This window comes from Camponotus vicinus, unplaced genomic scaffold, assembly GCF_025532165.1.
Source record: "Camponotus vicinus isolate PSW18456_S1 unplaced genomic scaffold, iyCamVici1.0 SCAF_11, whole genome shotgun sequence".
In the NCBI taxonomy this organism is placed as follows: Eukaryota; Metazoa; Arthropoda; class Insecta; order Hymenoptera; family Formicidae; genus Camponotus; species Camponotus vicinus.
The window spans coordinates 15,739,795-15,767,786 of NW_028141947.1; the positions used below are offsets into that span (position 1 = coordinate 15,739,795).

General features: G+C 33.1%; 1 protein-coding gene, 1 long non-coding RNA gene and 2 other non-coding genes across 6 annotated transcripts; 2 read left to right on the top strand and 2 right to left on the bottom strand.

Moving 5' to 3' along the window:
* Window position 1: 1 nt before the first annotated feature.
* On the bottom strand, window positions 2-27,992 carry LOC145961265 (uncharacterized). Of its 3 annotated transcripts, none has more exons than XM_083081292.1 (9): window positions 27,669-27,992; window positions 9,745-10,773; window positions 6,026-6,269; window positions 3,695-4,121; window positions 3,152-3,279; window positions 1,894-2,013; window positions 1,438-1,455; window positions 634-781; window positions 2-231 (listed from the first exon to the last, which is right to left on the bottom strand). In XM_083081292.1, the coding sequence occupies exons 2-9, from the start codon at window positions 10,765-10,767 to the stop codon at window positions 135-137; spliced, it is 2,205 nt and encodes a 734-aa protein (XP_082937418.1). In that variant the 5' UTR covers window positions 10,768-10,773; window positions 27,669-27,992; the 3' UTR covers window positions 2-134. The 3 variants fall into 3 exon arrangements, with proteins under 3 accessions (XP_082937418.1, XP_082937417.1, XP_082937419.1); XM_083081291.1 differs by having other exon boundaries at window positions 3,695-4,136; XM_083081293.1 differs by lacking the exon at window positions 1,438-1,455 and having other exon boundaries at window positions 3,695-4,136.
* Window positions 6,925-8,512, top strand: LOC145961266 (uncharacterized). Its single transcript, XR_014435605.1, has 3 exons — window positions 6,925-7,096; window positions 7,686-7,813; window positions 8,118-8,512. It is a non-coding gene; the product is annotated as an uncharacterized LOC145961266 (long non-coding RNA).
* LOC145962365 (U1 spliceosomal RNA) lies at window positions 9,064-9,226 on the bottom strand. Its single transcript, XR_014435854.1, has one exon. It is a non-coding gene; the product is annotated as a U1 spliceosomal RNA (small nuclear RNA).
* On the top strand, window positions 18,448-18,519 carry Trnaa-ugc (transfer RNA alanine (anticodon UGC)). The gene has a single exon. It is a non-coding gene; the product is annotated as a tRNA-Ala (tRNA).

Consider the following 27,992-nt stretch of genomic DNA (forward strand, 5'->3'; position numbering starts at 1 on the left):
ATTTCCAATATATATATTGTTATATTTTTACTTATATAACACACTATATACACATAACATACATTTATCTCTGTATAAAATACTGCATTTGATTTTCTCCGATTGGCAATATCTTGTCTCTTCACATACGAATACTAAGTGAACCGATCCTTACAGTGTCTCTCATCCGTACCATCTCCACAATCGTCAACCCCGTTACATTTCATTCCCTTCGTAATACATCTGCCGTTTCTGTATAACATAATTGTGTTACATGTACAAAACAATATCGATATAATTATAATTTAAAATTGTATCTTACAAATTCTTTTCTTGAAAGAACATTGTTACTTTTCAAGATATATCGAAAGAAAATCGAGACGCGATGTATACTAAAAATTCGTTTTTTTATAATAACGTTGAAATTTGTTATAAACTAAGAATTTTAAATATTTTAAGATATTCAATACTTATTACATTATCAGTATAAATTATTTCAGTATGCTAAGAATAGAAAAACGTACTAGAGACATTTAAAAGCTATGATTCAGAAGATGGAAGATTCAATTTAGCGAAAGTATTCCTATCATGTATATCTTTTTTTTCTTATTAATTATTATTTCTTATACAGAGGGATGTATGTTAATGGCTTACTGGCATGTAAATTCCTGTTTATTACATCGTCCTTTGCACCCGTGAGGCTCGTCTGATTCATCGCTACAGTCCGCTAGTCCGTCACAAAAACGAACTTTTAATATGCATTCCCCATTATTACAAGTAAATTCCTTGTCCACGGGGCAAGCTAAAATGAAAATTATCGATAGACTTAAGTAAATAAAAGATGCGTTTTTGAATATTCGATTAACTCAAGACGATGAAGTTTCTAATCGTGTGTGTCTGTGTGTGTGATTATTTCTTAATGATATATTTACATTGTACTTTCAAAATTATTCGCCAAACAATCTCAATTGCATTTGTCGAAAACTTGATAAGTAATTACTAATAGTCAAAATTTAGTTTGTATATTATTATATTGGATTTTTCCCTCACTTTTTATACAAGATGTGACAAATTCGATCAGTCATTTTTTGTCTATGAATATTGTATGTGAAATATATTCACACGTTCCAGATTTATATATCGCATAAGCAAATTATATAAATCGTGCAACATTTTTCTAATAAAAATTGGGTTAGTCTCTAAATATATCAAATTTAATGTGCTAAAACGAAATATTTTTAAGCATTGTTGGAACTTGTGTGCATTATCGGCAATTCGATAGGATGCGCAGGCATGCAGAATCGTGCAAAACACCCAGCAAACATGATGACGTCTAAAAACTTAATGACGTATTAATGCATTATACGTCATTAAAACGCTATTAAGACGTCTTCAGACGTCATCATGTTTGCCAGGCACTCGTGCGTTTCAAATATACAGAGATACAAAAGTACTCACACCAATTGAGATTACGACCTACGGAAGGAAAAAAAAAGAAATGAGAAGAGGATCTTTGTAGATCAAGCGATTCAAAAGCAAGACTACAAATATACTTTTTTCTACTTGAACTTTTGCAGAAAATGTCCTACAAATATCTTTTTTCTCATCACGTATTTTAGAAATAATAAAATACTAGATATCATGAAAAATGTACTCGGAGAGCGCTCGAAAAATTGTTACTTTTTATCACAATAGAACCTAAATAAGTGTGGTCGAAGAAATGCTCGATAGATGTAGGCCATTGTGAAAAAATTCGGCAGACTTTCTTTTTTATTTTCTCGATTACAATTAACGGTATATTGATTCTACGAAAATCTTGATAATTGTCCGCTCTATTACAACATAATATTTTCGTTTCGTCAAACATTTCGACATTGCTGTTATCACGAAAAGCAAAGAAAGAAAAACGCTCACCTAACGTGCAATTAATCTCGTCGGTTGCGTCCCAGCAATCTATCTTTCTGTCGCATCTCTTCTCCAACGGAAGGCAGGAGGTCTCGTTACCGCACTGGAAATGCGTCTCCAGATTGCAGGCTGAAAAAGAACGTGTAGTACAACTCGATAGTATCGCATTCTACTTGCTTCGTGTACTTTGTCTCTCGCTGCTTGGAACGCTTACATTAAATATGGCAAGAGCAATATTCCCATTGTTAATTCGAGCGAGCAATTACACGTGAATTATCTGATCGAACTTGTGTACTTACATGTTTTCATAAATATATATGTGATTGTTACAAAAATGTGGAAATTATCTCACTCGAAATCTCGAGATAAAATTTGAACGATAATAGAAATTCGATAACAGAGTCACGACCAATATAAAATCATCTTATCGAATTTGTTTTTTTATCCTAATCAATATGGTACAAAGAAACAGTAATATTTTTTTCTTGTAAAAGTAACTTTGCATGTGCTTGTATTACATCTACAAACGAATCAAGCCACGATAAGATCCTTCTTGGAAAGGATATTTTTATTATAATTGACTATGAATTACGTATAATATTTAATATTTAATTTGATTACTAAATTTGATAGTTTGTATTATTTTCTAAGCTCTCCCATTTCGATTGGAATTGGATTGCATTATATTTTGCGATTATGCTCCAATTTTAATGCGGATTATATGACTAACGATATAAAAAAAAATAATAACCGAAGCCTTGCAAATAATGGCAAAGTAGAAAAGCCGATAACAGAAACTTATAGGTCACACCGAACTGGGGCAATGCGGTATGTTTTAACGAGAGACAAAGTCGCACGCGGATAGTGGCTTATGACGCTTCACGATATTTCAAGATCGAGGCGCGAGTAAATAAGTAGTCGCTACGTACTCACTTCGTTACGATTATTGTACAATTACACATACACACACGCACGCGACACACATACATATATATTAAAGCGTATATTTAATTATTACTTAATTACATATTATATATTATGCAAGTAACAATCAAAACAGTAGCAAGAGGATTCTTATACTAAATTTTGGCTATCTTCATTGAAGAAAAATGTAATATTAATTATAGGATTTCTTGTTTTTTTTTCTTGCCAAAAGGGTTAAAATCAATTTTAAACAAATTGTGTGTAAATTTAATCAAGTTTATTCTAAATCTTAAAAAAAGATAAATGCGTCTTGGATCTTTTAAATTGCGACTTTTATACTTACTACAATCGAACTCGTCCGAATGATCGTAACAGTTCATATGCCCGTCACAACGCTTGTACAAGGGGATGCACAGAGTATTGGAACAAGTCCATTCATTGTCCAGGCAATAATGCTCAATTTCTACACATCTTTAAGAAACATTTGAGAAAACAAACAAACGAATCAATTATAAATTTTTAAAATTCTCACGGCTGTATGAAATAAAACATCAATAAAACACACACATAATTTCTGACATAATAATCTAATAAATAATAATTTATATATCAGAATTTCCGGGATCATATAAATAGATTAAATAAAATATTATATAATTATAAGATTATATCGCGTTACGAATATATCTGTTATTTATCTATATCATTAATTTTCTAATATAATTGCAATATATATTTTGCAAGATATTTTCCTCCATAATTTTACCAGCTCTTTATGAAGCTAAAACTATGAAAAAATCCACTTTTTGAAAATCCTATCTATTATTGTGCGATGTAACAATATTAAACGAATAATCCCGAATCTGTCAATCAAAGATCGACGAACCTGAAGGCGTCTACATCGAGGCGATGGCACTTTTGCTTGTCGATGATGCACAAACCGCCACATCCGGTGGGATCCTCGCGATCAAGGAGGCTTCTGCATATCGGCACCTCCTCGTTAACAAGGGCAACGCACACCTCACCTTCGAAGCAATCGTCGCAATATCTCGTCGCATTAGGATTTCGAGTCGTGGCTTCCGTTTCCACTTCCGTCGTCGGTGAAACGCTCTCCGGAAATGACGTCTCGCCGTTTAAAAAAGCAGCCATGGTAAACGCGTCGACGTTCATCGTCATCCCACTCGTGGCGATCAGATCAGGCTCGTCGTTCGGAATCACGGATGTGATCGGTTCGCCGGATGTAACGTTCTGCTCCGTCAACTTGCTTGTCGACGACTTCAGGTACTGCTGAATGATCTGGAGTTTTTCTGGCTCTGCGAAAGAGGAGACTGTAATAGACGGATCAGTCATCAGATTAAAAAAACTTGTTCGTTATTCGTTTCGAAACCGGAAGTATAGACTAAATATATAACACTTTGAGGCTCAACAGACATGTCTGCTTTTAATCATCGCGTATTCAAAAAGAAATTGAAATTAAAATATAACAAGAGGATTGAAAGTCCTTTAATTAAACAATTTTTTCTCTTGATATTTTATGTACACATATACATTCATAAATATATATAAAATAAAAAATATATATATATATATATATATGTAAATTATTTATATTTATATTATTATATATATTTATATTTATATTACTTTTTAATTTATTATGAAAAAAAGAATAGTTTTCTTAGTTAAATTATTGTTAAAAAAAAAAGTTTTTAAATATAATATTATGCAAAAGCGAGCTTTAATGATGTTTTACATTATTACATTAATAAGCAGACTCAGCACACGTACAGAAACAAATCTCCATATTCTCCATTTTTTTTTAATTTTTTAATTCTATCCTTCATATTAGAGATCAAAAACAATCAATTATTATACGGAACAAGTGAATAAAAAAAGTTTCTTTATCTCAAAATCCGCGTAAATAGATTTTTCAATTTTTTTTTGCTCAAATCTCGGAGACTGAAAAGTGCCAATTTCGTGTATTTAAGAAACGTGTTTCGTTTCTCGCGAATCCGCAGGATTCCATGGACGTAACGTTTTGCACGGTCATTGGCTTTTGTCGCTTTTCATCGCGCATCGGGACGCGCGAGCGCGCTTCAATTCGATCGACCGCGCACGCGGACGAAGGAAACGTTCTGTTGACCCCGCGGTTAAATTCATCTCATCGTTGGACGAGCAATTGCTACGCTTCGTCGAATTAAACCTCGGCCTCGGCTGGATGCAGATACTTTTTAATTGTCCGAAACGATAAGGCGACGGCGTCGGCGGTGCACAGCGAGTGCATCGTTTATTCCCGACCAATATAGGGCGCTCTAGCACGCAATCCCCGATAGAGCGAGATGAAGAATTTATGAGGGTTGTAAATTCTATCGAGAATAACAAAAGACTGCCATTCATGATATTACAATGCAGAAAAACGCTGACGAAATAATTTGCGTTCGAAAAAATTGCGAGGAGATAATGACTTCAAATCAAACTTTTACTATAAAAAAGTCAGTCTTTCTCCGCTAAAGTTTACGATGAAAATATCGCAAATCTGAGATAATTTAGCAGCACGAAAGACGAGTCAATTTGCAGTCAGCAAATTGCGTAAGAGATGAATACGAGGCTTCCATAATAAATCAATTTCATAAACATTTGATTTAATTGATAAACATTTTGATCAATCGATTAACCTCCGCGAGCCGAGTAATATTTCATTCTGACAAACAAATGCGTATCTAACAGCTGGTAAACTCATTTTTCACTTCATCAAATATTCATCGAGCTACTGTTGTTATTTCAAGCGCACGCAATAAAGTAGAAGATAATTTCAATATATGTAAAATAATTCTCTATATTTTCTATTTTTTTCTAATACTTTTCTATTCAATTAATAGAGAAGCAAAAGATAAAAGGAAATAAGCATCTTGTCGTGAGAAACTGTAAATAAAAATTAATAAAAATCCCTTCTCATGTTTTCAATAATTCCTCGTTTAAATTCTTATTTAACAAAATAATTGAAAGAATATCATACAATATATAATTCAGAAATTAATATAAGAAACAGCAGACGCATTTTTTTATATTCACCACTCCGGTTTGTATAAAAACAACATTAGAAAAATTCAGAAAATTTTTTAAAGAATTTATAGTTATAATACTGAGAAAAAATTTTTTAAGGGCACCAAGAGTGAAACATGCGGCGTGAAACACTTAATAATAAGGGTTTACTCACCGAAGACGATGTACAACGCGACCCCAGCGACTCCCAGTAGGATCAGCAGGACGATCAGCAGGGGTATGAGCGGGTTGGAACATCCGGATGTCTTCAGGGGACGAGCCAGATGAAGCGTCCAACCACGGCGATGCTTGTCAAGACGCGCCGGATGCGGTGGCGGATCGTTTCTGACACTTCGACGCAGATTAACGCGATTCTGCGAGGTCGGTGTGTGCGTCCGCGTTGGCAGCGAATAGGCTCTCTGAAGAAGAAAAAAAAAACATGATGAAAACGACCGACGCTAAAACGAATACGAATTTACGAGCGGAACGTAAATCTTAGAAATGATCTCGTTAAAAAGGTGGGGAGAAAATAAAAGCAAAAAAGAATTTCTTGGGGAACGCGAGAAAAATTGATTGGAAAATTACTTTTTTATTACACAAACAATGTAATCGAAAAATAAATATAATTAGGGTATTAAAAAAATTCCTGTGTGCATTCTACAATTCAACGTCACATTTCTAAAATAAATCCTCAATTTTTATCAACAATCAATTGGCAAATTTATAAATTATATATATAATTCCATATATATGCTATAATTAAAAGAGAGAGAGAGAGAGAGAAAGAACTTTACGATTAAAATAACAAATATATAGATTATATCAGAGAAAAATTATTTCCACAACATCCCCCTTGTTTCTTCAATTTTTCAAATTCGCCAAAACATAAAACGTCAAATGATCCGGAAATAATAACTGATTAATTGACTATATTATACGGGGTTTTGAGAGAGAGAAATGTCGACTCTAAAATGCGGTTTCATAATTTTTGCTGTCTGCCTCTCTCGACATTGCGCGGCTCGCTAACGACGAGGTTTACGTCGGGCTATAGATAGACGTTTTCCACTTCCGTTCCGTTTTGTTTCTTTATGTCGGTGCCGCGCCAGACGGCGGCTGTTTCTTCTTCTTCTTCTCTCGCGGAGGCTGTTAACTCTGATGATGAGGATTGGCGAAGTCGCGGACGACCGGTGAATCGACGAATTTGAGGCGCCAAAACGCGCGCTTCCGGTCCATAATTTCTCTCATAGTGAGTTCGTGTACTTTATTTATTGCCCACTCGTATTGACCTATTTAATTTTCCTGCGTTGATTAAAATTTTCGGTACGACGCAAATATCCCGTGAACGTATATCTCCCTGGATATCCATTAATCTAGCCAGATATGCCGCGACAACCAGATCTTTCATATTCCTCATTATGGCTATACTCTATTTTATTTTTATTATAAAAGATACTTTATCTAAAAAAAAAACTTTCGCAGGTGTTATAAGTAAATTAAATAATAGGAAAAATCTATGTTTTATTCAAATAAATGTAATATAAAAAATACGTTAAAAATGCGTTAAATACATTACAAAATATTTTTATAATTTTACTTAATTTTTTTTACATTTACCAGAAACTTTATAACTTATATTTTATTTATAACAAAATTATAATTCAACGCTTCTCGCGCGGGCTACAGTTTCTCAGCTTCGTTAAAGCGGACGGAAGTCTCGAGGAAACTATCTAGAAAGCATAACACAAACTAAAAGACGCTCAAAATAAAGTCACACCTGCGAATCTATTCTTAGAGAATGGCCTTTGAGTAATCCTGATATCATATTTATTTTTTAGATGAAAGAGGAAAGAGCTGATCTCCTTCAAATTGATGATGCGCTTAAAGTTTTTAAGAGATATATATTCTAAAAATATACAAGGAAAAAATCAAACTCCAATAATATTTTTTACGGACAAACTATAAAGTAATTCAAGATGCAAGATAAAATATGCAAGATATTTCGCGCAAATAAAATGCAATTTGCATAGTTCAATATATTAATATTTAATTAAAAATATTTGCATGTGAAAAAATTTGTCATAAATCATTATCAATACCTGATAAGACGTGTATTTTAACACTATGTAATAACTCTACTCAAACTTGGTTATTCTCGCATACGATTACGTAAAGAAAATAAAAGTAGAATAAAAGAAAAAGAATAAAAAGATCAAGGAGATTAATTACCACGGAATTCGACGATAAAAACGAGCTTTACCTTCATTTAGGGCTGTTCAACTCTCTCAATCGTCGTTGATTAAAAACAATCACATTTAATGGCACGCGATGGAGAGCGGTTTAACGATACCCCGATACACTCTACGGAATGTCAAAGATGCCAATCGACCCGCTTCTGTCACGAAGCTCTAAAAGCCGGAGGGGACCGTTCTCTCTCTCTCTTTCTCTTTTTTTTCGCTCGCTCATGCGTACACTCGGCACGCGCGACGTGCACGTGTGCAGCGGTGACATAACCAGTCGTCGTTGCCACTCGTTTATTGAGCATACACATGTCTCTAAATGTTAATACCGTACAATGGATAGACTCATAAAATAATAATAATAATCAAACTCTAAAACTTTCTCTGATATGTCCAAAGCGCAAGCACAATAATGATCTAATCCATTTTTTGTAAGAAACTTCAGAAGAAATATTTGTGGATAATTATTTATATTGTTTTTAAATGAAATTTGTAAAACATCTTCAAAACAGATGCAATCAATATGAGATTTTTTATTAAAAATAGACAAGATATCATTCTAAGAATATCCTTTCTCTCCGCACATTTATATAATGATATTTCTTGCTCTTAAAAAATTAATAAATTAATGTTTATTTATTAATAGAAATCTCACATATCATCTATATTTATTGTCTTATTCTTCTACATTTAAATTATTTATATTATATTTATGTTAAATATAATTTATATTAAATATAATTTATATTAAATATAATTTATATTAAATTATATTTATAATCAATTTATATTTATAATCATATTTATATCTCTCTCCTTAAACATACGCCTATAATTAATTAATAACAATATTATACGCGATTATATTAATTTTCAAATTCGGAAAATAAAATACGAGACACTTGTGCCATTCGTTATCGTTGACAATATTTTTATAACGATGATGGAGGAGAATTCTATGCTTACATTGATCTTATCCGAGACAGCGCGAACGCAGTCCCAACTACCAAAAATTATACGCCCGAGATACCCACTTTAGGGGTATTCGCAAGGGTCAGCCTAACCGTAGTGCAATGGAAAAGCCTCACCCTGGAGGAACCGCCTTCTTGATCACGGTAGCCTCTGCGCCAGGTAAGTATGCCTTCCGGGCCGCGCAATCTCTTAATACCACCTGTTCGACGAATTTCTAATGCGAGAAACTTGTATCTAAACGCGCCACGTAGCGGTTACATTGTCCAACTAAGTCTTCTGGCAGCCAGTCGTTTAATCGAAACTAGTCGGGCAGTGATTCTCCGACTCCTCTTTACCCAGTATAATTCTAAATATATTCTTCGCGTCGTTATATTGCGTTTTGCGTTATTACAATTGATTTAAATTGATTAAAAAACCGTAAAATGAAGCGCTTTTCTCCCTACATTTTACACATGACGTTGTGTTTAAATTTTAAAAATAAATTCATTAAGATTCAAAAGGTCTTCGTATCATTTTTATCCTTTCGCGAGCTAAAATATTTTTCTACCAAGAGATCTTAATTCGCGTATCGTTAAATAAAATATTTATACAAAAGATATATGTTTATATAAAAATACTATACTGCATCTATAAATTAAAAAAATGTATAGATGGAAAATAGGAGACATTTTTGCAAATAATTCACCTGAAAAGGATTCTGCTCCTTGACGTCGGTGTAGAATATCGGTTGCTCCTTGCCGTACCAGCGATCCTGCGAGTAGATGGAATTAATCCTCATATCCGTTCCATTCCTCGATACTCCTAGAATCTTGTTCTGGTTGCTCTGCGTCACCTGGTCCAACATTCTATCGTTCACCAGGAACCTGGCCGCGTTCTCCGCGGTCGAGTGCAATTCACTCTCGAGAAATGCCGAGGAATTCTTGACGCCGATATCTCCGAGACTCGTTCTTTTCACGATCGGATAGATCTTAATGTTCTGCGGCCTCAGCAGCGACTCCCGGAACAGAAGGCTGGACGTAAAATCCGAATCCTTGTTTCGTTGATTGATCTCGTTCTCTCTTAAGATCGCATCCTCGCTACCGACCAGCTCGTCCAGCTTGTCACAGGAATTCGCGACGGCCAATTTGCTTCTGCAATGTTTGCAGTCCTTCTTCTTGCGTCTGCGATTCGTCCGTCGATCAGGCTGCACCGGCGTATCTCGCGACGAATCCTTCTCTCGTGGTGACGAGGACACCACGTTTCCGAAAAGGTCTCCATCAGCAAGGGGTCTTGGAAGATCGTGAGGATTCTTGGAGGCTTCCTCGAGGACATCTTCCTTTGTTCTGGACACTGCTCGCGAAGAGGAGATCGCGCTGTCGAGGTTGGCGCCGATCTCAGCCGAGTCTAAAGTCAAGTTCTGTTGGAAGGATTTATCGAGAATCGCGGTAGCCGCTATTGATGATGGTTCATCGATCCAGGCTTGTCTGGCGAGATCGGTCGATTGATGATCCTTGGTCTCGCGAGTCCCCTCCGGAAATGATATCCTCTCGGAAAATTTAGAAGCTGCTGGATCGGAGGAGATGTCCTCGTACACGTGACTCTCGGGATGCGTCCTTGCAGCGACAGGATCATTTAGCTCGATCGTGTCATGAGTCCTGCAACGAGACTCGTTGGAGGACTGCTCTTCTTCCACGCGCGATTGCTCCTCCTCATAACCTTGGTTCTCCATCTGAAGCTAAAGAAAGAAAGTGCGAAATTGGTGAGAAATTCTTCATTTTTAATACTGGCATTTAATTAAACTTTGCGAAATCAATCGCGCGATAATTATTAACGATTTTGCGACGAGTTACTTTTAGAATTAGATCACATCTGAGATTGGAAGCTGTGAGGTAATACATGTATCATGTACACTAAGAAAGGCGTCGTATTATCAATATATACGGAATCGATAAAAAGAAAGAGTCAATACGATTGAAACAAAATTTCGAATTTTCGTTGCAGCAAATTGCATGCATAAACCAAATTGCTTTTTATTCTATTTACAAAAGTAAGACATGTTTAGCGAATATTTGTGGTTGATAATTTGTGGTTGATTAATGCTTTTTCTTAAGAAATTTGCGTATGAAGAGCAAACTATAATTGTTTCTAGCAAAAATATCCGCACGTGTATACTTGAACAATTTGAAGCTATCACATTCATGAGAGAGGAAAAGAGAGAACGAGGAGAAAATAGAAGGGACCGAAGCTATATATGTATATATATGGGGGAAGATGAATCGAGCGTCTCTCGTTGAGGGAAGCATCCACACGATTGTCGCAATTATCGCGACTTGACTCTCCGATTGATCCCTGCCGGACTCATGACGTCATTCACGAGCGCGCCCGTGGGATCACCCGTTTATTCTTAATTCGTCTCTGTGATGTTTACAGCAATACGCTTAGATTTCCGCAATTTTACACGTGCCACAGATGCTCCCCCGTTTCATCAGGAAGAATAAATCAAAAGTCATCCCCCTCGATGTTCATCTCCGTCCAATAAAACTTTTATGACAGAATATCCTTGAAAATCGACTTTTTTAAATTATAATTATAATTAAAAAATTATAATTATAATTATAATTATAATTTTTTTATTATAATTATTTTGAAAGCAAATAAGCATGTCATATATATGTAAATAATCATATCATATAATTATATATTTTACATGATAAGGAATTATATTACTACTAATTATTGCTTATTATATATTATGTTATATATATTATTAATTATTATCTTATTATATATACAATATATATATAACTGCATCAAATATGAAGCATTCGTTCTTCTCTGTAATTTAATTAAAAAAACCAGCATCAATTTAATTTTGCCTAATCAAGCTGTCAAATTTAGTTAAAAAAATTTGACAAGTCAAATTTTTGTAAAGTATATAAAAAGTCAGCATTAATCCTTTATATTAGAGATGTAATCATCATTTTGCTGCAATTTCAATTAATCGTGTACCTATTTCTCGTTAAATTTCCATTTTCAATAGTCATTTAATGCATGTTCGCATTTCGACGACCAGCAACCGTTCGCGAAGGATTCGCGTCCGAGGTCGATGCGATACAAAGAGCCTATTCACTAATAAATACAATTAGCGCGTCGCGCACAGTATCGAGATTATTTCCAGTTGCGTCAGCGCGATGCGTCTCTCGTCTCGCCGCACAGATTCCCGTTAGATTAATAATCCCGCCGACCGTCGTATTAGAAATCAATCCGATTAATCCCGCGCTGATTCACAAGCACGTATTCATGACGCATGGAAAAACGACGTCGCGAAATCGCGATTTTTATCATGCGCCGTGATTCCGCAAACGCACGCACCGCCATCGTCATCATCGTGCGCGATGAAAATTTTAATAAGCTAAAAGCTAAAGGATATACCGCGACATACATTATTCACGATCGTTGCGAATCGGCGGTTTACATAAGAACGCGCGCTTGATTTCTTTTGAAAAACGAACAGGATATCCTCGATCAGATCGCGACTTTCCTCTAACGATGGAATGTTGTGAATGAATGAGCTTGGTTTGCGAAAGAATATCGAGTCTGAAATTTCGCTTAAATAATACATTATTTATTGATATTAATCCTTAATTAGCACGATATAAGGTCTCGAGATTTTTGATAAATTAATTTAATGTGCGAATATACTATCGAAAATGGTATTTTTGAAGAACTTTTGATCGATAATGCAATTTATGACATGATTAAGTGTAGATAATATTTTACATTTTTCCTTTTCTCTCCCGTTTTTAAAATTTACATTTTCTTCGCTATAAAAAGAAATGGAATTTATAATACAATTTATTTTCTTCACACTAGAATATTAGTGTTGCTAAAAATCCAATGCAAAAATTATATTAATAATTAACAATAATTATTTTTTTGCATTTCTATTCAAAGTATATATCTCCTTGCCATTTTCTTTATTTTACGTACGTATACATGATAAATTATTTAATACGTAGCTTTACGTAGCTTCAAATTGACGTGAGATAAATGCATAGATCGCGCACAAATGCGTCCATTGGGTAGACAAAGCATATGGACTAATTTTATAGTCTACGCGAGCAAGCTCGGTTGCATATCACATATTTCTACCAGTCACATCAAAGCACATTCTTCAGCGTGCCAACATGGCTATTTTTAACATTTCGCGAGGCTTTCTCATTGAAAAATATTACCTTAGGCGTACACTTCTCTCTCTTTCACATTTTTCTTTTAATTGTCTCCAATCTAATATTAATAGTACAAATCACAGAAACAATCAATTTTATTATTGGACACTTTTTTTCTTATAAATAATTTCCGATCAATATAATAGTATGTTGTAGTTGAAAAGTCATGCATTAAAAAATATGCATTTAAAAATATTTTTGTTTCAATTATAAATAAATTTAATTAGCATATATGTATAATTATCAATCATACAAAAATTTAGATTTCGTTAGATTTAAAAAAGTTATAAATCATAATTTTATATAAATAATTACTAGAGAGAAAATCCATGCTGATAGATACATAAATAAATATAGAAATGCAGATCTGTAAAGTATGTGTAAAGATAAATATATACTATATTTATATCCATATAATACGAATCTTTCTGCGATATTTTAAAAATGGCAAGATACATTGAATGTATGACACACATTTGTCTTATTGCATTTATAGAATTACTGCGAGCCGCACGATGCGATCCTCTCGTAATTTTACTCAAGTGTACACAAGGAAAAGGCCGAAGGACGAGACTCCTCCTTTTCCACCTGCGTTTCCTGCGATAGACATTCAATGAGCTATCATTAAAGTCATTATGTGCGATTGCAGCTTGCCACGTATATTTTTCGTTTCTCCCGCCTGCTCAACTTATAAATTTTTTTTCACGTAAGAAGGTACGCACATTGTATAAGTCATATTATTATGATCACGACTGGCAATCAGTATGTTAAATTAATATTTAACTACAATCGCGAAGAAAATATTTTTTTTTATTTTCTTTAAGTTGTATACTTATCTTCCTTCTTAATCATTTCCAAAGATTTTTTTCGACAAATTTGAATTAAGAGAAATCACTACTTGTAACAAATTATTGAATATTACGATACAAATTATAGAATTATTACGAATCAAAGCTAGAATTAAAATTGTTAGATTAGAAAAAATTTTTTAAATTTTAAGTCGGCAAAAGCCAAGTTGAGATTTTTTTTTAAATTGCTATATCTATAAAGACGCGACAATTCTCGAATATCTTATATCGACGTTAAGAAATGTATGCTACTTTCATTGTATCACAACATATGTTTATGACGTGATGATGTTACTTAAGTTACATTGTGCGTCAACAAACGGATAATTACGGAATATCAAGAATAATTGCGGCTTTAAAGGCAATCCGCTCGCATTCGAATAAACACTGTGCGAATTTACGCATTCCATTGTCACTCGCAATGCACACGAAGAACGAACCGGAAGCAGGGTCGCTCTTCTTTTCAGTCTCTTTTTTGTCCGACTACTACTCCGGAAAGTTACTGGAGTAATTATGAAAAACGTGAGTGCCAATAATTAAAAGTCCCGACTAATTACTTTTCGTATTTGTTCGCAGAAAGAAAATTATACTTTTTCGTTTAAAGCTGAGGTCTTCGAAAATAGGGGAAGAGGACAAAAATAAAAATTCTGCTAACAAGAATCAATTCTATTATATATTATACAGGATGTTTCTTAATAAGTGCGAACAATTTTAGGAAATTATTCTTTGTCGAAAATTAGGAGTAAAAATTAGGTTTTTATTTTTTAAGTTTTTAGGTTTTTATTATAATTTTGTTTTTGTTCCAATTTTTCCAACATTTACTATAATTTTATTTTTATTTTAAATTTTACTTCTCGTTACTTCTCGTAATTCGAAACCTATGCTATTTAGCATCGTGCACGATAACGTATTTTGTTTTTTTTTTCTTGAAAATTACTGATTTTAGGAAAAAAATAAAAGAAATAAAAAAGTTTCTAAATAAATCAAACTTTTTAATGCATATTTTTAGATGATCATATTCCGGTCCATTAAAAAGTTCTAATAAAAAATTGAATAGAGGTTGCTAGTTTCATCCCCTTATAACAATACGGCAAAGAATCATCTCCTAAAATTTTTCGCACTCATTAAGAAACATCCTGTATAGTATATTTGGAATAAAAACTTTTTTTTCGCGAAAATACATCCCCCTTTTCGATAACTGGTGTAATGTTGAACATATTTGTTAGATTTGTGATCTGAAAAAAGTTTAAAATAAAATATCATCATGTTAACGATGATGAACAATCCGGTACATTGTTCAACAAGGTGTGCATTGATAATGAATGCTAAAGCATGTTGTGTATTCAAGTAGATCGATTTATGAAAACCTGTTTTGAAGTAATAAAAAAGATGTACGTTGTAAATTTACAGACAATATTATCGGTAATATTATCAATAAAGGGGTAGCCTTTTGGCGGCGGTATCATGGAAGGCTATAGGCGTCGATCGGTCGCTCGACTACTAATGGTTAATTACTTCTCATATACGCTTGTAAGGATGCCATCTCTTTTTACGTCAAGTGGTGTCCAATTTATCGCGCGGAACGAGTTAAACGACCGGCGAAGAAATGCCTGCGCCCGATGAAGAAGCCCGTTTTTCCGAAGTCGACCGTTTTTTTCTCGGATCAACGATCACAGACGACCGTTCGTGGTGTCGGTTTCCATTTCCGTAGGTGGTTGAACCGACGATCTTGCGAAGACAAAAATCAAAAATCAATTATCGATACTTGAGAAAATAATATTCCCCCTTTACATATGCATAATACTTCTAGCCTTGTGTTAGAAAACACTCCATTTTTATATACAGAATAAAATCGCAGATCAATTTGCAGTTAATTTTCTCTCGGAGTCTTAGACAAATTATTTAAAATATTTATTGAAAGATTATTTTCTTACAAAAACGATCAAAATTCCATGTCTAATGTATATATATATTCTTATCTGAAAAAAAAATTAAAATTTAATTAAACCTATTAATTTTAAAAGATTTGCATATCGCTACTTTATTTTACAATTAAAAATTTCTTCTTTCTCGCAGTGGAAATTATCGAGATGGTGGATTTGCTGTCTTGAAAGATGAATTTTCGCAATTATTTCAGTTCAAATTTTTCTCAGTTTCTCGCAATCGATATTATTTCCGGTCCAACGGAATAATTGGATTGGTCAGCGATCAATTAGAAACTACTCATTGCAGCGGGTACACGTGGCGCATCATTCGCGTGTTAAAAAGTTTCGCGTAGAAGCAACTTAAGCTGCGTTGAGGGTCATTTTCTGAGCGTGAGACTTGGACGGGTGCCCTTAAAATGATTGTGTGGCCGGCACGTGATTGTGTGCGTGCACGTAACATGGGCGTCGAATATTAGGCAAGGTAATCCAATAACAAAAACAAGTATTATTTTATTCATATTATACGGCAGATTAACACTTTCATAGAAAAATTCTTGGAATTTAATTGTAATATAAAAATTTTCCAAAAAAAAGTCATAGATTTCTTTAAACTTAGAAAATTGAGAAAAATTCTGATATCTGTTTAAAACAAATTTGAGGATTTTAATCGCAATTTAGGCTGCATCTGAGAAAATTTCTACGCGAATAGAAAATTTATTAAATCAAGAATATGATAATTTTTTAAATTCTTTAATGTGTGATTATTCTTGACGAACAATTTTGAAATTAAATTACTACAAAAATAAAACTATGAAACAATTTTTTTTATTTAAATGTCAATACTTTGTAAAATATACGCATTCAATATAAACAAGTATAAAAGAGAATTATAGTAAACAATTTAGATAATATAATTACGAATACGTTTTTTTAAGCTAAGAAGAAGTAGTAGTTTTAGGATTCTCATGAAAAATTCGGTCGGCGCCCATGTCTCATGTAAACCTGGTTGTTTGGTCGCACGTGTCGCACCATATGCCGCCGTGCGTTTTCACCCGCAGCTACGCACCGGCGTTACGCACCGATCGTCATTATAAGTTGCATCGAGGGCCGAGAAGATAATTAATCGTGAGCACCTCAGTGCCTTGGTACACACGTTAGAATGCGACCCCTCGGAAATACGTAATGTTACCCATTTAATGAATTTATTTGCCAATGGGATACACAAATAAAACCAGTCTCGGACAATGTGAGTTATTTGCGAAAGCAGGATGAACGTTGCAAGTGTAATATATCAAGATCCTAACTCGTATGTACATCGAAATAGCAAGAGATTGTTAGAGAGATAGAGTCTTATAATTTGATTATTTGCTATCTTAAGAAATTTTTACCAAAACACTAGTCCTTGAACGGTAATTTGCAATTTCTATGAATTATGCAACGAATTTATATAGAATATCTTCGATATATCGAGTCACTTTTTATAGATTTCTCGACGAAGCCAATATTTTCTTAATTTTCAAAAATACCAAAGAGTCAAAAGTCGACAATTTGCAATCTTTCTCGATATTTTTCCAATTTTTCCTTTTAAAACATTACAATATTTTATTCGAATATTCTATATAAATTACACTTCTCATCTTTATAGATTCCCCAATCGGGATCCATGGGATTCTGAAAGATCTGATCGAGTTCCAATTAAATCTCAGAGTTGCGCTTCTTCGTAAAAATGACGTAGTAAACTACCATAGTTTAGTCAAGAGCAACAAGAGTAACAAGAGAAAGAAACAGGAGGAGAGCTCTTGTAAACACTTGCCCCGCGGACAAACTCACGTCTGGCGAACGGAACTTGGCTCTGCGAAAGAGCAAAGAGTGAGTCACCCTCCTCCCCCTCCTCTCGGAATTATTGTGCGACGCGCGCTTTATTGCGAGATTCTTCGGAAATGATATAACGATATGGCGCGTTCCGCTATATCGAAAAAACGCACAATGGTGCATTATGCGAGAGCGCGGTATGCGCTTTGGTCCGCCCCGGTATAAGGCCCTCGCGAGTCCGTTCTCCATAATCCTTTATACGCTCTCTATAATCGAACCTGCTTTTTACTGTCTCAGAAAGATTTAAGGCAATTGCCGTCGATATGGACATGGTTATATATATGTATGGTTGAAAAACCGGAGCGCATTTGCAAAATTATATTTTGTTGCTTTTTTTCTCCCGAGTAATGATAATAAAATAGCGTTAACTGCGAAATATCGATGAGGTCTCAACGAGTGTTATTATTAGTTTCTAGCTTGCGTTAGAGACATTAAGATATCGGTTTTTCATGTATTGTTAGAATTGATCAACTTTGATATTCTACTCCGAAAGCAATAAAAGTAGTGATGATCACACGATGATTTATTCTCGTTCGGGGATGTAGCTCAGTGGTAGAGCGTTCGCTTTGCATGTGAAAGGCCCCGGGTTCGATCCCCGGCATCTCCAATTTTTTTTTGTTACTTTACCAAAGTGTAAATATATTTAAGTGTATGTATGCTTCTATGCCATTAGTTCGCTAATGATATTTTTATAGGATAATTCCAAGATGGATAGAAAAGAATCATAGAAAACAGCAACAAACATGTCTATTTAAAATATCGACTTAATACATTTATCTATTTACGTAATTTATTTTTTTATCGATATATATAGCATGAAAAAAACAAAGAATTAAATCTATTTTTCTTTTAGTAATAATTAGATCATAATAGATGGATCTGCAAAAAGAAAAGACAAAACGTGTTTCGAGAATTGGATTTAAAACAATTTTTAAAATTTAAATTTAAATTAATTTTTAAAAATTAATTATCAGTATTTGATTATTGAAATTTACAAACTATATCTGAAACACCTGCAAGTCTCATTAAATACGTCTATTTCATTATTATTAATATTTCGAATAAAATTCTTCGATTATATTATTTTGTCTAAGCCTTCTAGATTGAATATTCTAAATTAATGCATCTATTTTATTATTATTAATATTTCGAATAAAATTCTACGATTATATTATTTTGTCTAAGCCTTCTAGATTGAATATTCTAAATTAATTGTGGATATTATTCTTGTCTAAGAGATGAAATTAATAATATTAATTAATAATAATAATGAATGAATTTAATAATAAACAGAACATTTAAAACATCAAACATATACGAATAAAAAATGCTCTATCTTATATTTAAAAATCAATTTAAGCTCCGATCTATTTTAATCAACGATCCATCCGTGGGATTATCATATTTTCTTCCTTTCAGAAATTCACGCTTATCAATTAGTTTATTTTCTCTTAGCAGAAATCCGTAATTTCCGACAGAGTAAAGACTATATATAATTCTCGGAGTAGGCAGCTCATTTATAAAAATTTTTCGCGTGTAATCTTCTCGAGGGATCCCCCGAATAATATAATTTCAGACAAGCACAAACTCATTCGTCTTCGTAATGTCAATGTAACATCATTGGCCAATTACCATTATTGCACGCGCTCTTTCCAAAACTCTCCCAAACGCAAAACCGAGCGCTTCTCCCAGGGAAGAACCTCGACCGATGAAGGGAACGACGTGTGGGAGAGAGCGGAGGAAGGAAACGGCCAGGAAGGGCGGGCTACTTAACGGTCGCCGGAACGAATCTCGAAGGCCCTCTGGGGCTTCGGCATGTGGCTTATTATACCCGCTAATAAGCGCAGTATATCGCGTCGATTATCCGCTAAGTATAGGGTCCAAGCCAAAGGGCTATCGGGGGCTATCGGGCCGATGACTGCACGTCACTGGCATCCACGCAGCCGTAATTCATACGGTTCGCTATAATGGCCAGTCGCGCGCGCGTCCACGTATATATTGTACATATATTTCTGGCCGCCCACCCCTCTCGCCACGAGCAAGACAAATAAATCAGAAAATTTATATCCGTGCGGCGGATCCCCGAAAAGAATCGCGACGGGACGTTGCTTGAGCGCCAGGAACGCGAATCTTTCGGGGAAGGGATCTCTCTTCTAACTTTTCAATCGCGTAGATTTAGCGATCCGTTTATGTACTCGGCCCCTCCCTTCGGAAAAAGAAAAACAAACTTGTGCCCGAAATCGCAAGTTCATGATCTTCCGAAATCCAAGACACATAAACAGCTACCGATAATTAAGCTATTTATATTTCAATTTCCGCGTAATGCAAGAAGTAGATAACTGAAGAGTAGTCTTTATAGAGACAGAAAACATACGAAGATTAATATCGCGTTTAATACGAACTTTGATACGTGCTAAAGTAGAACCGGCACGTCAAACCGATAAACATAAACAGACTTGCAACGAGGGATTGAACGGAGATTTAAACGGAAACAGATGCCCGTAGAGCCTGTGTACTCTAAGCGTATCCGGTTAACGTGCTCGATATCACCTCTTATCGGTTGCACGTTGCGGAATGCGCCTTGGTGCATCGAGCGATACTAATTTTAACGTTCACCCGATTGTGTTGTATACATGTATGTATAATGTATTCGTGTTGTAAACGTGTAGCATGCGCGTGAATTCTTTAAAAGACAGTCATTCATCGTAGAACCAGAAGTGTGCCAGGCTATTTAATTTCATTCCAACATATTCTTTGCCTCCTACAATTGACATTTTAATTTCTCTTTTATATTTCTCGAGTATAAATATTTTAGGATATAATATATATTTTATAAAATATAATATAATATATTATTATTTTATTATATTTATTATATTTATTATATTTTATATATTATTATTTTATAAAATAAAATATAATATTAAAATAATATTAAAATATAATATATTATTATTTTATAAAATAAAATATTATTTTAATATTTTAATATAAAATAAAATATTAAAATAATAATAATGTAATAACATTAAAATATAAAATAAAATATTTTATAGAAATATTTATTCCCACTAATGTTTTTTTTTTTGAAACATTTTAAAAATGAAAATATTTTTCTTCCGCTTTTCATCACTTCTTGACGTGCATAAGGTGCCGCAAAATCGAAGGGCGCAACATGCTTAGATTCTATTAAGCGCGAGGGTCTCGTAAAACCGGAGCGCGTCCTTCGGGAAAAGATCCTGCCTCTCTTCCTGGACTTGAATGTACTTTTTTTCCATTATCGAGTCGCGAGAGAGCGCGACGCGGAATTCTTATGCAAATAGAGAGGCATCGTCGCACGCCTTCGGCAAAGTAACCGCGGTGAGGCGCGCACAAAGGGACGTCAACAAACGTACCGGCCAGCTGACAATGCCGCGGGAGAAAAGACCGGAGTAGTCGTCACGCTCGAACAACGTTACACCCGAGGGTTTTATTTACACCTGGCGCATATGCCTGCACTTTGTAACACCGACCTACGCGGCGCCCACGCGTATGTACGTATCCATCGAGACGTTCGTGTCTGCCACGACACTCGGATTTTTTGTTCTCAAAAATCCGCTCGCGCGTCTCTTCTCCCGATAGCGAATTAGAATCTCTGGAGCATATTTTTTTTATAATTTTATTTGGAGAGAGATTTCTTCGAATAAATATGAGACATTGTTTGCCAAGATGATCAATCACAATATTGTATAATCATTGGACCAATTAAATATTGCGGCAATATTGCAATATTGCTGCAATGTTACAATAATATTAATAATATTGCTACAATATTCTGTGCTGTATGAATATTGTAACAAATAGATTTAATTGGTCCAATGATTATGCAATGTTGTGATTGATCATCTTGGCAAACAATGTCTTATTTTTACCCGAAGAAATCTCTCTCTAAAATATTAATGTAATAATTAAACAGATCTCTAAAATATTCTATTATAAATTCTATTAATCTCTATTATAACTCTCTAAAAATATTAATGTAATAATTGAACAGATTACGTAGTTACGTAATCTATTCAATTATTACATTAATATTTTTCTAATAAAAGGCTCAATTAAATTGATATTTTTTAGCCCATTTGTTTTGATCGCTTTTAAATAATTCTTTATTTTATTGCAGATATTCTTATCGGAATTTAATTACAGAAACTTCGCCCTTTTCTAGATCATAGCATTAACAATTATAACGAACGAATTCCCGACGCGTTATAGCGTTAATCAAGCTTGATTTACGACGACTGCATCCGTTAACATCGCAAGGCGATATAACGTAGGTTTAAGCGAGAATTCGATGTGTAATTTCGACAATTAGCGAATTCGGCGAAGCCGACGAGGCTCGAAATAATCGATTCCTGTGCAACCACCGAATGCCCTTTTTAATTCGATGATTCGGCCCACCAAAGTCTATATAGCGAGAGTTGAGCGGATATACTGCAGGCAATTTAACAGGCGCGATATAAATAGGCGCCGCGCCGCTCGGCCGAATCCGGGAAAAGTTTGCCGTGCATGGTCGAAACAACGTGATGGAAGTGCAAAACACAGAGTGCCACTATTTTTGCGTTATTTTATTTAACGCCGTGCAAATTTCCTCCCGCTATTACTCGCTGAATGCTTTATTTTGTCGCACATATACGCATAATTACAAGTAAGCAAGATTTATAGAAACGTTTAAAATATGCAATTAACCGACCCTATTCGCCGTGTATTTCGTGTAATCGCGTCATAATATTCGAAATCATTATATTATTTTATTAGCGGCATAATTATTCTAGAAATTAATCTAGAAAAATTAATCTAGATTTTATTTGGCAAATATTAAAAAAGCGAGATTCTTTTGTTCTATCGCGATATTAACTTGAATATAAAACATGGTAATTAAGACTCAAATCTCATTTCTGTTAAAATAAAGTTTATTAAAAATTGTTGAAATAATAACGCGTTTTGCTATTTATATTTTAAAATATGTGTATAAGCTTAGTTTTAAAAAAAAGTTTTGTAATTTTCATAGTTAAATATTTTCATCAAGAAGAGAAATCGATTACATAAATTAAATTAATAAAATTGATAAATACAAATGGAATAAGATTTCAAATTCTATAGGAATCCCATGCATCGCATATATTGCAATTATAAAATTAAAAAGCATAATCATGTTTAAATGTTCACGATTTACATCGTAAATGACATGGCAAAGTAGGACGTAAACTATATCTTTCAGAGAAGCTTTCCTACACGAGCAGAGAGAAAGAGATATAATGTAAAGAGAATATGATGCGCTTTAGCTATGATATCGATTATGCTACTCAAGATTATATATTCGCTGCCTTTAAAGTTAAAACTTTCAATTGCATTAAACGAAGACTATACATAATATGTACTACGTTTTACTCTGGTAAGAGAGAGGCCATGATGTAGAAGTCACTAAAGCATTCTCTAGAGTTACAAATAATTAGATGTAATTCTAGAAAATTGTACCATTAAATCTTTTTCTTAAATCTCGAAAAGAGAATCGACTATAGACATTAATTCTATGAACTTTTATTATTGTTATAGTTCGATATTATCGATATGTTAATATTAACTCGCGGATATAAGATTTATGAAATATTTTTCTCAAGCTAATTTTTTTGCTGAATTAAGAATTATGCAATTTTTATTATTTTCTTCACTTTTTTTTAAATAAAACATAAAAACAAGTAATTTGCGAAAAATAATTTAAATTAAAATGCAAGGTAAAATCGTCAAACACACGTTCACATTAATTGCATAATTTATGAACATATAATAATTCTAATTTTAAACATCTAAAATTGCATGTAATTTTTTATTTAATTTTATATAATAATATCTTTATATATATAAAACAAATAAATATTTTATAATTATCTGTTAAATCAAATGTTAAGTAATCAATATTTTTACTTCTTACTTCTAGTGTATTTTCGTAGTATCGACAATATCGAAATCAACTTTCAATATCTATTTATATTTTATATAGATTCACATTATATAAAATTACAATTAAGAAACGTTCGGTATATTTTAGAAATTTAGAATTAGAATTATCACGAGAAGAAAACCCCATAAAGAGTTTTAATCTTCAATATATATATTTTACAATATAAAATATACCTACTAATAAAATGTACCTAGTACAGTTATGAATAACAGTTATCGTATTTTATAAAGTTTTCATATTTTATAATTAATTAATATTGTTCAAGGTTCTTTAGAGACTATGTAGAATGAAAGTCAGGAAAGCGTCTCAGCCTTGACGACATAATTGTAAAATGCAACTGTTCAATGGAAGTTTAGTCGCTATGATGTTCCTGTTAGTGAATAGCATATAATTTACAGACAAGACTATATTGCTAATAATATGTATGTGCAACAGAAACATAGCCTTACAACGGTTTTCTGTACGGAAACATTATCTATAACTTATTATTTCAATCAATGTAATCAAATGATGGATCAAAATTATAAATAAAATTACAAATTATAAATTTTAATTAAGTGTGTTATTTTATGCATACATCTATAAAATGCAAAATATGTGTGTATGTATGTATTACTGTTAGTTTAATAATAACTAATAATAAACAATATAAAATAAATACATAAATAAATAAAAATAAATAAATGAAAATAATAAATAAAAATAAATAAAAAATATTCATGTATATAAAAATCTATGTACTGCTATAAAAAATAATCGTTATATTTGCGTACTGACAAGAAGAATAAATTATTTTCAAATGTTTTTCAGAAAAAAATTAACAGCAAGAGCGAAATCAAGTTTCTCTCAAATATAATACGTATAATAAATAAAAGAGATTTCCTGTATGTTCAAATATCCACCACTATTAAAAATTCCGAAAACTCTCACAAGAGTCTTTTATAATTTATTATCACGGTGTGACGATCGATTTGAGATCACTTTATGCAGTGCAAACTTATTGGAGCTTTTCAAATTTTCTTTGCATAATTTTATCATGACGATAAGAATAATTCAACAAGATTAGCAGCGCAAAATCTGATAGATCATATCGTGTCAATAATTGAATAATAATTGAATAATACAGTTCCAAATATTTTATATCATTCAATAAAATATCACGTTTAATAAAAATATATTTCTTTCAAGTTTTTTTTGTAGGCGATACTAAAACGTATAAATTTTCAATAACAACATATACTCTTTAAAAAAAAGTAGTCCATTCGACAAACGCATAGTAGATATGCGTTATATAAAGTTGGTTTTATATCATAGGGTCAATGCTTTAGTTTTGCGTAACGCGGACATCCGATCAGTTGTATTACTAAAGTAGAAAAACCTGCTTTTATAACACATTACGATCTCAATATAAGTACTTAAACAATTTGATTTCTAATAAAATTTAATTTTCATGTAATTTATGGAACACAAATTTGCCTATTTATTGATATATTATCTAAATATAATTCTTAAAACGCAGAAAAATACAAAGTGTAGTTAGATCTATACTCGCTATTCTTGTTTCTGCATAAGTTTTATTTCTCAGGAATGTTAATTTTCTAATAACAATTTATTTTGAAACCTCTACTATCTCATATGGATAGATTTATTATTAATTTATTAATATAATATAATAAAATCTCAGTTGTAACTAATCGGGAACAAAATGTTCAGATAATCAAATAATTATGTCTTGGAAAATTTATTTATTACGTAAATTACTTGTAATATATTGTACTTATTACTTGTAATCTATATATTTTTTTGATATAATTATTTTAATATACTTTCCTTCTTTTTGCATTTCATCTAATTAATTATCTAAAAATCGTAAAATTTATTTCTCCAAAGCAACGAACTTTAAAATAGCTTTAAAATAACCGAAAATATTAAATAATTAGAATTAGAATTTTTTTTCTTCCTTATCCATTTCGCGTCATTTTTAATCTAGCATTGTTACATAATTTAGATGCATATAATATACATCTAAGACTATTTTCATATATTTTATTAATTTATTTTAATTTTTCGATATTACTTCGAATAAACAAACGTTTATTAAACAGTGTTCTATTGTAATGCAATACATTAATACATGATTCATGGTAAAAGGACTTTGCGCGAGAAAAATCCATATTTTTCTCTCGACAAATAAAGGAATCGATATAAAAAAAAAATCAATGAGCTTGTTACCGATGGACAAAAAAAATTCATACCATTCTAAACGCGATAGCGATGTGTGTACTCGCAATATGAGGCCGCGATCGAGGCTATCGCCCGGATGCACGGAGAGATTAATGTTACGATGACAAAAACGCGCGCTCCTTCTCTACACGCGAATTGCGACAATGCAATGGGCCGTGGAGACCGTACTTACATTTTCTGACGGAGTAAACGCCGGTAAACTTTCTTCACCCGGAAACGATTTCACGCTCTTTACGCGATATAAATGTACAAAATAATACTTCTTCCTTTTTTTTTATTAAATAAACCAAAATTGTTTCTACGATACATTAAGGAAAGTAAATTGCAAATATGTGTAGCTTTTATCTCATCAAAGAATAAATTGAATTTAAGCATTAATTTAGAAATCACATGCATCTGGAAAATATATAATCAAGTAATTAAATAATAATCCAGCCCGAAATACATATTTAAATATATATATTTTTCCCTTCAACTAGTTATTTTTTGTTTATTACGTTAATCTTTTCCTCGGTAAACTACTGGTCCAGAAATATTGCAATTATTTAATTTCACTGAAAAAAAAAAATTGACCCATTTTTACGCGTATTTTTTGTAATCGATTAACTATCAAAATTGCTATATAAAAATATTCTTTCAAAGATATATTGATAGGTTCATTTTTTATATATTTTTTTTCACTGAAAAATATTGCAACATTTTTTAAAACAACAGAAAATTAATAACATAAATTATTACGCGTACATTATTTTTTAATTTAATTTGTCGAAACTTTTGACAACCTAATTCAATTCATATTAACTCTATACTTATTCAAGAATACACGCTAATACTGATTTATATCTCGATGCACTCTCTGGAATCATGAATGAAAAAGCGTAGCGCGTGTTGAACGTGAGAATAAAGAAACTAAAAAATAGAGAGTTTATATAAAAAGTGCACAACGCATGCGCGATGAAATTTCGCGCGCTTTATCGCGCGCGACAATTTAAACCATATGGCAAATCTTTCTATTTAAACTTTAAACCACCATGGGACAAATCTTTCTATTTTAAATAATCCGTCAATGTTTATCGATGCGAGTAATGTGAGCTATTTCTTTAACGACTTCAATCTTTACAATCAATTGAAAATGATTTATTTATATCAATTGAAATTATATGTGCAATACGGTTTACATCAAGAGATTGATCATAATTGGTAATACTGGATCTTAATTGGTCATAATTGGTAGTATTTTCTTCTCTAGTTGTCTTTCTAAAATGCTATTATATCTAATATTACGAAAATATGTAGCGCACGAATTACTTAAAATTCTCGATAATCGATTGTGAAGATGAAAAATAAACCCAAATGAAGAGGATTTCAATAATTGCAAGTTCGATTCCCGGTTTCGATTCCCGAGCGTTCAAAGTATTGTCGCAAAAGAAACACACACATCTATCTATTTTCTTTCTCTTTCTTCCCAGATGGATCCTAAGATAGTATATTTTCAGTGTAAAATCGTGGCTTACCTTGGATTTCTCACAAAAATATCATGTTCGCCGTCGACGCGAATCCTCCGTGAAGCGCGAAATTTGCTGCTGGCTTCTTGCCTTCGCCTCCGGGAGAGAAGGACAAAAACAGAAGGTGAGAGGGAGAGAGTGACGGGTAGATTTCTCCCGAGAACGAGCGTCCCAAACGAGCGAGAAACCGCCGAGCGTATCGTCCGATCACATTTTTGATGAAACAAATTTTCGTTCGACGGCGACAAGCGACACGACTTGGACCGAGAGCGTTCGCACTCGCGTGAAAAACCGACGCGCGTCGCTCCTCTTGACGCGACCGACCGGCGTCGC